The sequence below is a fragment of the Diadema antillarum genome, unplaced genomic scaffold (assembly GCF_040938485.1).
Source record: "Diadema antillarum isolate AM-2024a unplaced genomic scaffold, OU_Dant_1.0 scf00000103, whole genome shotgun sequence".
Classification (NCBI taxonomy): domain Eukaryota; kingdom Metazoa; phylum Echinodermata; class Echinoidea; order Diadematoida; family Diadematidae; genus Diadema; species Diadema antillarum.
This window is the reverse complement of record NW_027270992.1, coordinates 4,884,333-4,899,054: the sequence shown is the minus strand read 5'-3', so window position 1 is coordinate 4,899,054 and position 14,722 is coordinate 4,884,333. Positions and strand designations below refer to the sequence as shown.

Below are 14,722 nucleotides of genomic sequence, written 5' to 3'. Positions count from 1 at the left end.
AATTCAGATTATTTTTTCGAAATATTTCAGTTCACCGGATGTAGACCTTAGATATCGTTTTATTTTCTTCTTCCAGTGTGTATTGTTCACAGGGGGAAATTGAAGTTATATTTTCGTAAAATGACGCACTAATCTCTAAGAGGTAGATCAAAGAAGAGAGAAAAATGAAAGCAGAAATTTCAATGTGCGATAAGTGTGTTTATGTGGATCTACTTCTACACTGACCAATGTGTAAGAGAGAAATATGAATATGGTTGTAGTTATGATGATGCCAACCGGTCTTTAACTACAAAGGGGAAAAATTGTTTCCGTCATCTTTTTCATGTATCTTTTTTTTTTTTTTAAAGAATATCTTATTCTTCATCAATGGGAATCATAATATACAAACAAATTTATACAAAATTCTTTGGACCAATTTCATAATCCTTTCGTCAATGGATACAAAATCTATACCAAAACTTAACATCAATTTATACATTTTGATACTCTCATTTACACATTTTGATACACTCTCAAATGACTTGTATTGCGATGAGAATCGATTTAACAATTCTGATTTCAAATACGATGGGTCTTACGGAATCGAACCGAGTGGGCAAACATGGGTGGGAATCGAAATTGCGTGTTCTCGCAATCGCCTGTACCCAGACGTTGCCCACTGAAAGACGGAGACAAACGGACCACCAGTCATACTCTGACTGGAGTTCATTCCACGGGCTTGAGGATCTCTCGAATAATACAACAAAGGCAACTGCAAAAACAGCCCCGTGAGGTTGACGATATAGTGTCGCTGGTAAACACTTGAGATGGATCTCGAGATGGGTGTAATTGCAGCCTGCATTCTCCCGCGTTTTTAGGAGGGTTGTTAAATCGTGACAGTCGGGTAAATGGCGATTAATTGGCACGGGGTAACCGTCCGCCGGACTGAACTTGTGTATACATACCCGCCATTTTCTGTACGGACCAACACGGACGCGCAGGGTGGCCCATTGAAGACCGTGCAGCCCACCCAACGAGTCGGGCAGGAAAAACGCCGTGTGTGGTCCGCCAAAATGTCCCCGCACTTCAACGTGTGTGTTCGTATATTTAGCGTACTGAGTTGTATTTGGAGCAATGGCTCGAGGCTCTGAGAGTTGTGATCCCTCTACGTTCGGAGCCAGACATTGCTGTAAGCGGTGATGGCGCTCACGTAGCTTTTTCCGTCTGTTGAACTTCCAATTTAAATTTGACTACACTTTCTTGGAAGGCCACCTAAATGTGCACTACTAGTATACCTCGACGTGAGTTCTTCCTCAGTGTTTCATTGTCAAAAAAGTCTTAACTTTTTATGAAATATATCGATGTAATTACTAAAAGTGTACTTCTTCCAACTTTCCCAAGAAACGTCATATGTAGTGTCAATTATTTTTTTTTTATATTAATTTCACATTTATTTCTAATGGGAGGTGGGGATTGGAAAGAAAAAACAAAACAAAACAGGAAGTACTGTCTCTTTAAACATAACTCGACGTGTGCTGACCTGATGCATGATTTAGAAAAAAAAAACACACACACACACACAAAAGCGAACCAAGAACACTATTCAAGTGCATATAAATTCGTATAAGGTTTGATATATCTATACAATGTAAGCATATTTGGATAAAGATATAACTGAAGAATAATGATGTTATTATAGTAAATCATCACCAATCACTAGATTGGTTGAAACTATTTCAGTGCCCCCCCCCCCCCCCCCAACAAAAAGAGCATGAATAAAATAAATCATGAGACAATGGGGAAAAAACACATCAAGAAGTAGGCCAACATTGTAACATGGAATACAATAATATAGAGATATTATAGTACTGGCATGCATCCCTTTTGATTCTAGGTCCATTTTTTTCTGTTAAGTATTGTTAAAAAATGACTTGTTCTTTTCTCTCTTTTCGTTCTTTCCCCGTTTTCTCTCTCTCTTGCCATTTGTTTTCCCAAAAGAATGGAAGAAAACTGCAAGGATATAATACACACATGATCCAGATTTTAACTTTTTTTAGCAGATTGGCGAGGGAGAGAGTGTGTGTTTTGCAGAAGAGAAAGAGAGAAGAAATATACTGGAAATAAGGATAGATCCTCAAAGCTTGAAAGAAAAGCTTGAAAAACAAAACAAAAACAAAAACAGAAGGGTGAAAGGATGGTTCTTCTATAACTACCTCCTCCGGACATCGACCTTCCTCTGTACGCACTAAGTTTTTGCAATTCATTTTCCGTTTCTCACGAGCTATAATCGTCTGCCAGTGATTGGACCTCCGTCGACGCCGGGCGTTGTTTAGTTTGAAGCTGACCGCACAGATTGCTTTATGGAATATCGTATAAACACAACAATATACACAATGATTACAACTGCCATAACTCTAGGAGTTATAGCTAGATATGGACACGGGTCTGGTCTATATTGAACTGTATAGAATGATGAAGACAGTCTTTCTTATTGGTATGAAATGAGAAGCAAAAGAAAGTGGTAATTGTTAAATCTGTCGCAATTTCTTCTACTTCTGCTGTTTCTGCTGTTACTACCACGACTTTTCTGTTATTTATCTCTTGTGATACTGAATTAAAAAAAAGAAGAATCAAATCAATTTTTTATAGAGTGTGATGCCGTTGCAGTAATGTGTTTTCAGGGGAAATCAATTGTTAGTGAGAATAGAAGTTTAAAGGGATTGTACCGTTTCGGTTGAGATGGGGCTTGAGGTTTCCATTTTTTTTTTTAGATAATGAGAAACCACTTATGAAAAATGAAAGAGCATAAAAATCTAAATTCTAAGAGAAATTCAAAGTTTCTTCGATGAAAATCGGGTTTAAACTGGCTGAGATATCCAAAATAGAGCGATCCTAATAAATGGTGGGACCCACCTTTTATTAGGATCACTTCGTTTTACTTTGTTTGGTATGGATTATATCTCAGCTATTTCCTAACCAATTTTCATTAAACAAACTTTGAATTTCTTTTAAGATTGTATTCATTTTATATTTTATAAAGTGGTTTATAAGTATCTCACAAACAGATAAAAGCTTAAAGGGATCGTATAGTTTTGGTTGAGACCTAATTTCAGATTTCTAACGTTTTTTGGTGAGATAATGAGAAACCTCTTATGAAATACGAAAGAGCATGTAATTCCATAAGAAACTCAACGTTTATTTGATGAAAATTGGTTATGAAATGGCTGAGATATCCAAAAGAGAGCGATTCTGATAAAGTGTGGGACCCACACTTTTTTACGATCGCTTTGTTTTACTCTGTTTTTGGATGTTTCAGTCATTCCAAACCCGATTTTCATCGAATAAACCTTGAATTCCTCTTAGAATGGTATGCTCTGTACTATTTTATAAGTGTTTTCTTGGTATCTCGCAAAAAGTTAAAAGCCCAATTCTCATCTCCACCAATACTGTACCATATCCCTTTTGAATCCCATTCATTCGTTCATTTTTTCCATTTGCAACTGAAACATATATCTGACAGAAATTAAATACATAAATTACATCACAATACATACTAAAAGATAAGTTTACAGAATATTTTAAGTAACTATATGGAAATTCTCACCTCAACTAATAAATGTCCACCTCAACCAATACTATACCATTTCACCTTTTCACCTCAACCACTACTATACTATTTCACTTCAACCAATTATATACCATCCCTTCAATTGTAGGTGGCGGGGGGGGGGGGGGTTGGGTTTCGGAACAAACTAACAGGCACATGTGGTCGAGACTGATGATTCAGTTGTTTGATGCAAAGTTGTGAAACTTTCATAACTTTCTTATTCCCTGTACGATTCTCACGAAACATTCACCATTCATTTGATATTTCTACTGTTAGTTGGAATGGATTCTTCACTTTAAGTGTCTCGAACAAGGTTACTTCCAATCCTGCATTTCTCCTTAGACACAAACCCTTTTTTTCTACCCAGACAACAAGGACATGACATTCAATTTTGTCGATTGCATTGAATTCTCGTTTCCCCGTCTGAGATTTCCGATGAATCCACCATCTCGTAAACACTATAATTGTTGGTGTAGTTGTTTCGTTTTCAGCACCATCTGCAGGCATTCATGGTGGCGTAAATGTTTCAGATTTGTCGACGTTGGTTGTTGTTCAACTTCAACTCGACTTGTTTAAATTTTTAAGGGGTTTACCAAATTGCAACATGAGCGAGATACACCGTTGACTTGGATTCAGCTCTGAGCTCGAATATACATAGACTGTCACATTCCTGCCGCAGAGCTCGTAGTGGCGCTATTACTCTAAGAGCTGCAGTCTGATAGTAGACGAGGTACGTAGAGGTCAATCAGCAGTGAGTGATGGACGACGCCAAACTTATTCAATAATTCAACACGGAATCAAAATGATTAGCATAAATGAAATTACGATATGACAAAAACAATGTTCATGTTCATTTCTTCTTCAAACTTAATTTCTGGAGACGCTCGCACTTGCACCTGCAGGGTCCACGCATGCACGCCACGTATTTTCGCAAACGTCACACAATCCCACGCAGAAAACTGCAAACTCTCAAAACAAACGACATTCATTCTGAATTTCACCATACCATGTCACTACGTTCATGCATGCCAAATGGACGAATAAACACAATCAAAGAGGAGAAGACAATCACTGTTTAACCAAATTGCTGAATATATATATATATATATATATATATATATATATATATATATATATATATATATATTCATTATGAATCACGTCAAACCAAAAACTTTCTTGAGCAGGTTGAAATCAAACATTTTGGTAAACAGACGTAAAGAAGACGGTTAAGCGGTATATTAGAATCGGACGTAAAATGAAAAAATTATATACCATTTTGTTTGCAATATTCAAGAAAACTGATTTTGGTCGCAAATTAAAGACGGATTTTTTTTTTTTTTTTGGGGGGGGTTGTATTTTGTATTAAGTCATAATTTGTTTGTAAAGCGCATTGATATTCTTTTCAAGTCTGGAATGCGCTACATAAGAATTTGTTGTTATTTCTAATATCATTATCATTCTCATTATGATCATCATGCAAATGAGGTAACGACGTCATCGCCTCACTAGTCTGCAATCCAAATTTGAAAAGAAGATGCCTTCTCATTTCATGTCCTATTGAAAAAAAAAAGTTACTTTCTGATTTCATGGGCCATTTTTAGATAAAATTAAATTTTCATCTCATGTAAACATTTGAAACTAAGTTACTTTCTCATTCTATATCCAATTTTGAAGTAAAGATCATTTCTTATATCATGTATGTGCAATATAAAATAAAAATACTTTCTCATATAATGTGCAACTTTGCAATAAAGTTAATGTCTCATATCATGTCCAATATGAAATAGAGTTACTTTCTCATTTTATGTCCGATTTGAAATAAAATTGCTTTTTCATTTCATGTCCAATTTTGAAATAAAATTACTTATAATTTGACGTCCAATTTGATTAAACAAATAAATCTTCGACCATTCGGCTTGTTTGATTTTATTCTACTTTTATCAAAGATTGTGTGAACGTGATGTTGGATCGCACTGTAAATCACTGATGTTGGAGTCATTTGTTTAGATTTTATTCACCGAATAATACACATATCTTAAAAATACAAATCAACACGTTGTCTACAAGAAACCTGTACGGGAATATACGTCTCGTCCCTGGGCCTTGATTGAAAGTTTGTTTGAAAAGAAACTGTAAAATGAAATAAAATCGTTTAGAAATGAAATGAATAAAATGAAAGAAGGTAAGAGGAAATAAAGAAAACAAGCGAACTGAGATGGATTGGAAGAGAACAAAGAACAATGGAATAGATAAAGTAACATCACAGTACATCAGATTAAGATTAGATAAATGTAATAAAAGGTAAAATCAATCAAATTGAAATAAAACAGAAACGAAACAGAATGTGATAAATATGAAATGGACTTAAAATGAAGCAGAAGCAAAAACTAGAAAGTATGATTTTACACCTAGTGTATCGAGAACAATATCTTGTTTAAATCATATCCAATTAATATGATTTGAACTCTACATTTTTTTTCATATAAAGTGCACATTCATTTCATTTGTTACTAACATAAACTGGAGGTAGTATTATTTCCCCTGCCGTCTGACAGAGATAAACCAAGTACTCTTCTCATATGCTAGAAAAATTGAAAAACGTTTTATTCCTTTTTATATTTTATTTTGTTGTCATAAAGTGACATCACGAATTGACGTACGCTTCTTAGCCAGGAATAACTGTTCCAAAACTTTAAAAATTCATAACTTTTGAACGGAATGTCGCGATTTTCCTCAAACTTTACGTCATGCGTTCTACTACATTTCTGCTTTTACTCAATTCACATAGATACATACGTATTTTTGGAGTTTTTCTTCCCTTTTAACCCTCTGTGCGCTTTGAGTGCCGCTTGGCACAAAACGCCCCCAAAGCGTTGTAAACACGTGCCCAAATAAGTCCCTGGTACTGAAAGGGTTAAACAAGTATAGTTCGCGTTCTTCTGCATCGATATGGTGGAGGTTGTGTCTCTGTATTCTTTGGTGATGTTGGTGGAGGTGCGGGTGAATTTGCATTGCTTTTCTCCATGGGTTGATATCTTCTTTACACCACTAGTTTACAACACTGTTATACATTGAAATAGTTATTATACACTGAACATTAACAATGGTATCGAAAGACATAAAAGAGGGCATACTGACAGAACAACGGATGCTATAAAGGGGAGAGATGGGACATTGGTATACAGGTACCCTGATGAATATAGAATCACAGGCATAATGAATTGAAGAAAAAATACTGAAGCGAGTTAAATCAATCCAGCATTTCACAGATTGACATACTTTCGCGGAGATATGAAATAATAGACAGATAGAAAATAACATTCTGACTTACATAAAAGACTGTGAGGCTACGTATAGACCCCAAAGTGATATGATACATAAACAGAAGGGGGAGATATGCAACAAAAGATAGAAAGAGAGAGAGAGTGGGGATAATAAGGAAGATAAAGATAGAGATACCAAAGACCACATCCATTACATCAGCAATATTCTCTCAAGTTTCTATCGCCTGAAAGTTTTGATATAACTATCCTCAAGGTGAGATGACTGACATTCTATTATAAAAATGCCTCAGTACCATCGACAGCCCGTTTGTGTTCAAATACACATTCATTCTGGCATGGTTGTGCTGTGAGGACTAAAGCGGTATATAATTCCACAACAAGACTATTATAAGACTGTAAGACTATAAGAGTAAGACTATATAAGACACAACAGGGGACGTGAATAGATTGCACTCATTCAAATGTAAAGAGTTCATATGTCTTCAAACTGCTTCTTCCTTTGCTTTGATAATCCGCTCTACAAAAGGAAAAAAGAATTAAAGGTATACGTGATATCACTATACGAAAGAGTGCAGCTGTGCCTTTGCTACGTTTACATTTGATGAGCTTTGTTTTGAGTTGAAATCTATTTTGTGCACGAAACATAATTTGCTACGATTTCCCGATAAGAAAAAAAGAGAGGAAACTACTACATAGTAATCAGCATCATCAAATCGGATACTCGTGGAAGCGACCAGTCGCTTCGATCAATCTTTGCACCACAGTTACCACACAATGAAAGACGGTTTTTACAATTCTTCGTTACATTTAGTGTAATACATTGGCGGATCCAGGAATTTCTGGTGCCACTTTCGAGTTTAATCAGGTGACAAAAAAAAAAAGGTTTGTACAGGTGTTTTTTTTTTTTTCGTGCCACTTCCGAGTTTAATCAGGTGACAAAAAGAAAAGGTTTGTACAGGTGTTTTTTTTTTTTTCGTACCACTTCCGGGGTTAGTAGGCTGACAAGCAATTAAAAAAAAAAGGCTTTCTGGTGCCACCTTATACAATTGGCTGGCAAGGATCATCTTGCGATTCCATGCGAACTCCTCTTTCACCCAAGGCGCCCCCTTTTATTTTTTCTTTTTATTTCTTTTATCAAAAAGCAAAAACAAAATTAAAAGAAGGCGCGCACCCCGTGCGCCCCCTTCCCCCCCCCATCCGCTACTGTAATAGGTGCTATCTATAAGAGTAACGATAATGATATAGAAACTTGCGAAGACGAGACGATGAATAATATATAACATCATATACATATAAAATTTTTCAATTTTCCCATGAATCTCTGTCATACCTTCTTATCTAACATCTATGAACAATTTCTCATAAAGGCAAGTGTGAAAAAAAAAATATGTGAAAGACACAAAATACCAACGTCTACTGTGCTTGGTGTCTAAATATATCAACATTTCCTTTTCACTTCTGTCAAAATATATATCCAAGTGCGAAGAGTTCTGTTCTTACTCCTCAAAAGGCAAATTACGGCCGTGCCAATGTTTGCCGCAGCTATGAGAGGAAACTGCCGTCTTTCCTTCAATTTAATGTGCAGACGTGAGTTTGCCCATCTAGCTTCCAAAAGTAGGAGGATTTTGCATAAGAAGTCATTCTCACCTGAATGAGGTAGCTCACTAATTAGATGCCATTGAAGCTGGTTTACCTCTCCTCTTCTTTTCTTCTCTGTTTTTTTTTTCAAACGATTTTACCAAACTTCTTCAATGTATTCAAATCCTCAAGGGACTGTCTTCAGACCCTTGTAATGCCAAACTTCGTGTCCACTTCCTAATTCCAGGCATCCCTGGAAGAGTTCTCCATGGCCGCAGAGGGCGGCATCGACGACTCCCTGCGGAGAAACGAGATCGGTTGTCATGACAACAATCGTTACGCCCACTTGCCTTTCTTAATCCATATCAAAATGGTGTCATTGAACAGTTAAATAGTTTACACGGAAAAGTGATATAATATACGTATTTGTATAATAATGTACACATGAGACAACTCTTATATTAGTTCTTCAACTCCCTCGAATGCAATTTTCACTTAATCATCTCGTTAAATACTTGATTAAAAAAGAAACTATATCCTTCATATTCGATTACTAAGTATTGTAGAGTCGATGTGAAGTGTGGTTTTTTTTTTTAAAGTAGATTATATTTGCTCGATGATTGAACCTAAAATGGTTGATAGTGACCCGAAAATGACAAGACAAAGTAAGAGTTCCACCTAGCGCAAATTAAATTTTAGACTTAGTATAAGTAAGCCATGGGCGCCTGGCATGGATGGGTGTACGTCACGAGTTCGACACCCACAAATCATAAAGCCCATGAGTTCGACACTAAGCAAACCAGGCCCACGAGACACATTTAGTTGTTTTTACCTAGTGTCAAATTCATGGGCCTTATTTGCCTAGTATTGAACTCGTGAGCTGTATGGCTCGTGGGTGTTGATCTCGTGGGATGACCCCACATGAACACATATAATGAAATGATCTTATGCACATTTTCCTATTTATGGAGGCAGTCTTGCTTTTATGGCCAGTTGTCGCGTCTAGTAAAGTCTTGCATTGAGCTTAGGCCTTTCTTGTTGACTTTTTTCGCTTTAAATGGACTAAACTCCACTAATTGTGTTTCATGTCAGGGAGGCTAAGACTGCGAACAGAAGGCTACTGTGTGAAAAACAAGGGCAAATATAAACATAAGGAAACATACATACCCGTCTCCAACTTTGGCAGAGAGAGTTTTGATGGTGAATTTCTTTCTGTCTGGCGCGGTAGTGTGGCAGGTGTAATTGCTTGATCCCTCATCAGGCAGTGTCGACACCCGCGGACCATCCGGGTTCTTTACCACGTCAATGACCTACGAACACGAGGGGCAGAAATGTGAAAGTTGGGCGTGCGCGTACTGAAACTGTAATGATGCCTAGTAACAATAATAATGAAATGAGAGATCTGACGTTTAATTAACATGAATTTGCAGCTTCGTAACCTGTCTTAGGAAGTGTTATACATTATGATATTCACTTTTGAGAGCATAAGTATTGTCAGTAGGCCTGCTGGTTGATTTTAGGTCCCTGACATAAAAACGGATAATTAAAACAGACCTTCATCCGCACCCGTAATCCACTATGACAAGAAATTTATTCGGATTAGAATTTATCCGTTCCTGTCGTTGGTGATTTGTTATGTTCGTTCGTTTGTTTGGTTTGGTTTTTTTCATCGTGAATTGGAAGAGTTCCCTATGTCATTTGACTCTGTCGGCTCATTACACTTTGTTCTTATACGGCGAATGAGTAAGAGGTATTATAGGTGGGGTATAAACTGCTCTATACCTTGGGCAGGAATATGACCAAGAGTGTGGCAGTGGCGCATATGACGACGCACAGACCGGTCACTGTGTACACCAACGTGAAGTCTTCCGGGTCCATCACCATGTTGAACAGCGCCCCTACCGCCGACAGGATGAACACGTTGTAGACGGAAATGCCGATGTACTTTGCGTCGTTGAGAGCGCGAATCTTGACTGCCCTCGTTTCATACGCTGATTATGACAATGATTAATGAGAAACACAGGGTTAACATTAAACATTCTTGAACACATGAAGATTTTAGTCGCAAAACGAATTAAACGCCATATTTAAACGTTGTAATGTGTACAAATGTGTACAAAGACTTACGGGAGCACGCATACAAGTAGGCTAAGGAGGCAGAGTATCACACACTACTTTATCTTGAATTCAAAATTATTTATTAGATGTTTGCAGAAATAGATATTTCCTTGAAAACTTGATTTGATTTAAAAAAGAATCCGTAGAAACAATACACATGTATTACCATTGTATTTTTGTTTGTGCAGTACATTCTTGAAAAAGTGGCAGAAATAAATTTGAATCGTTGAAACTGAAATTGAAACCAACATTGAAATCGAAATTTAAATTGAAACAGAATTAGAAATTGAAATTGTATTTGAAGTTGGAAGCTGAAATTCAAAGGGAAATGATAGTGGGAATCCCGTTAGATGCCAGAAGATGAGGACCTCAGTGAGCATAGGCTCTGTTTTGCAAGCAGCATCATGACATTAAACGGATGGCCATAGATTTGATTAAGATGGGGGTTCAGGTTTCTTTTTGTCGTAAGATTATGAGAAACTTTTATGAAATGTAAAAGAACATACAATTCTAAGAGGAATTCAAGGTTTATTTGATGAAAACTGGTTTTGAAATGGCCAAGATATCCAAAACAAAGCGATCCTAAGAAAAGGTGGAACGCACCTTATGCTTTGTTTTTCTTTGTTTTTTGATATCAGCCATTTCAAACCCGATTTTCATTAAACAAATTTTTGAATTCCTCTTAGAATTTTATGCTCTTTAACAAAGTGGTTTCTAAGCATCTCGCAAAAAGTTTAAAGCTGAATCCTCACGTCGACCAAAACAGCACCATCCCTTTAACATGAAAGGGGAAGAAAGGAAGAGTGTCTGGTGTCCTAAATCTCCAATCTCACCTAGAAAGAGGCCGAAGAGGAGGAGGATGCCTTTAAAGATGTAGATGCCCGACAGCCAAGAGATGCTACTGACATCTTCCCGCCGGCACACCAGGCGCTCGGGTACGATCAGCCGGTCAGCCGAGGCCACGGCCTGTAGAAGGCGCCGTTCAATAGAAGAGATCGAGAAATTGATCGCAAAACAAGTTTAATTGTCAAAATTTAGACATTTTAAAGTAATTCTATTATCAGATAGAGCAAAATAAAACATTTCCGGTGATACCTCACTTGTTGCATGACAAGGAATATTCTTGAATTTATGATTAAGAATATCCCACAGTTTCATTTCATTTATTTCCTTTGTTTTTAGCAGCTTCAATCGCAAAATATCTCAAATTAACAAGGATGGATTTAAGATATTTTGCGATCAACTTCTTCAGTAATGAGGGATTGGCATAAGAGCCACAACTTGCGAGGTATCATTTCATCACAAAAAAAGGGGGGTAGATGTTATGATAATTCTTGTTAAAAAAGCAACTTCTCGTACCAACAGACACTCAGGAAACAAGAATCTGGCTATTATCACATGCATTTACCATTGCAGCAAGAGTTGTTATCTTGGCAACTTTTTATGAGGTTTCATGCCGGTAAATACATTCTTCATAGGGATACGTGTCCAAAATAAATATCATAATAAAAATTTAACAATACATTATACTTATCCAGGAAAAATCCATGTCTGTCATACCTCATGTACACAATAAACCATTTTTTTTTTACTTCAGACTCAACATTTACGAGGGATGCTTCTGCTCAAATTCCGCTCAAAGGTCCATAAGAATAAACTACAGTTTCATTATGAAAAAAAAGAAAAGAAAATTCTCGTGTTCTGTGAGATTACGTCGAAACAAGTTTATACATGTAGTCCCTTAATTCACGTGAAAGCTTGCCGAGTCTGCAAATAGAAGTTCATTATGTAGAGAAATCCACCGTCATCGATCACATGCAGCAGCTTGGATTTCCTTATCCAGCGAATGCTGGTTTTTGCATGAACCTTTCCCCCAACTTATTTTAAGATCTCTGTAGGAGAAAGTAATAGGGTCGGGGTAGGTCGACTGGATTCACAGGTAAACGATCTGTCGTGCAGAGGCCAAAGCAAAAAATAAAAATAAAAAAATCCAACGCTCTATTCAACCACATCAATTAAGCTTTCACCTGCAAAAGGAATCTCACACAATTGCGCGAAATCAAACCGTTCATTATTTGTTTTATCAGTACAGCACGTCGGATGTCAACGGGCGTGATTTAAACAAAGGCATAGTACAATAACTATACCAACAGTAACTATACATAATCAGAGCAAGGCTAATTTGAAAACTGCGAGTTTGATGGAAAGCCTTTAAGTTGGTGACGTCATCCCGCGCTGTCCAAACATGTTCGATAATCAGCGTATGCTAGAAAGATAAGCGTGCGATGGTGTTTTTTTTTTTCTCACTTTAATGAGCAGCCTTGCGTAGTATAATATATTTAGTGTATTATCTATCTCTTGTATAGTGTTACAATAGTTTAACATCTATCACACGTCTCCCTCCCCCCCCCCCTCCCCCCCCCCCCCCCCTCCATCAGTGTAGGGTCTTATTTCATCATGATTTTCGGACTCATATTTAACGATACGCCCTTACCAGTTACTTCGCCGGCCTAAAAACAAATAGCTATCCTAGTCAAGCGATCAATAACGGTCTCCTCCACCTGTAGGCCCACACCTTAAAAACGAGATGAAATATAATATGTACGTATATCATACATGTAATTGCACCTATTTCTTTAGCGTACTCTTGTATATATTTTGATGAGAAAATAATTATTGTTGATTTTGTCATAACGATTTCGTTTGTACTAGTGGAGAAATGAAACAAACTGAAACTGAAGCTTAAAAACCACGCAGATTAGCATGTATGGGGCTGTCGCTTCGTGCGTGTGTGTATGTGTGTGTGAAATAACAGTAATATTCAGCTTCTTTTAAAGGGGGCATTGACCAGGATCCCCCCCCCCCCCCCTTCCCCGCCGTCGCTTTAGATAGATGGGAAGAATCTAAAGACGGAACCTTTGGAAATTGATGGGTTTTGCGATTTTTCCGATGCCTTTCTTTTTTCTTTCCTTCTTCTTCTTCTTCTTCTTCCTTTTTTTTTTTGTCTAGCCAAAATCAAAAGTTGAGGGGGGGGGGGGGGAGTTGGCTGCGGCCCCTGTTTTAACACGTTTTACACTTCTTGTTCTTTAGCTGTCCAGCAAGTAGCGCATGCGCCATCCGAGTTGGGGATCAACTTAATAGATTAATATTTACATATCATCTGTACACAGTGGCCAGAATTAACTTACTCTCGACTCAAACCTCATGGTGACCGCCTTCAAGGGCTTCATGATCTCCCAGACGAGGAGGTAGATGACATCGATCAACACGAATCCGCCGACCATGGCCACCAACTGTATGTCCTTGACTGACTAGAGATACGATAAAACAAGACGTACAGACAATAAAGGCAGTAACATCGCCCATTCACCCTCCACGGGTGAATGCTCACCAGCCAGACAGAGCTGAAGAAGTGACTCGGACGAGTCACGAAACTGTTCTCTCCGTGATTTTCACAAGAAAGTCCAGTCGAACAGATTTAATTTACACGCTTTTAACATACTACCTGGATGAATCAAAATCTACATTGATAAAACAAGACACAACCGATTAACACGTCTCCAACTCATGCAGTCTGTATGCTACTAAGATTATGGATTATACATGGTTATATCATACCATCGTCAGACACAAAAGTTGTGGACTGCACTGAGATTGCCCATACAATGATTTGTAACGATTCATATTATCATACTACTATGATATATGTATTACTATTCATACACGTTAGATGAAACAGAGAAATCATAAAGTGCAAATAGGTAGTTCAGAAGTTGTGAAACTGCGTCCCTTGCTCAAACTGCATCGTATTTAATCTCACACAAGAATTGAGTGCTGCCAATGTAGATGATGCATAAGACTGTTAGTAATAAAATGCATGGTACGAGAAATCAAATTCGTCTTCATCCAATTCTAGTTATGATCATGGAACGAATTGTTGATAGCTTATATAGCCCTATAGGAGATCTGCGTCATGATAGGCCGTACTATGCCTTGTGCGTGGATGGGTGTCATATACCAGTGAGGTTAACTGGCACTATACACACTGATATGACAGATTATAATGTTAATCGTTCTAGAGGTGAAAGTTATTATACGCAGTGTTGTATATCGGACACTTGGTTGTGCATTTGATGCTCTATTGTACAGGACG

At 37.4% G+C, this 14,722-nt stretch overlaps 1 protein-coding gene across 1 annotated transcript in view; it reads right to left on the bottom strand.

Moving 5' to 3' along the window:
• Positions 1-8,688: 8,688 nt before the first annotated feature.
• LOC139719035 (gamma-aminobutyric acid type B receptor subunit 2-like) overlaps positions 8,689-14,722 on the bottom strand; it is a 59,483-nt gene continuing 53,449 nt past the window's right edge. Inside the window, exons 13-17 of the mRNA XM_071630479.1 lie at positions 13,758-13,880; positions 11,403-11,535; positions 10,234-10,442; positions 9,619-9,761; positions 8,689-8,749 (exon numbers count right to left, since the gene is read on the bottom strand). Of these exons, the coding sequence (XP_071486580.1) occupies positions 8,689-8,749; positions 9,619-9,761; positions 10,234-10,442; positions 11,403-11,535; positions 13,758-13,880 (669 nt within the window). The remainder of the gene's footprint in view (positions 8,750-9,618; positions 9,762-10,233; positions 10,443-11,402; positions 11,536-13,757; positions 13,881-14,722) is intronic.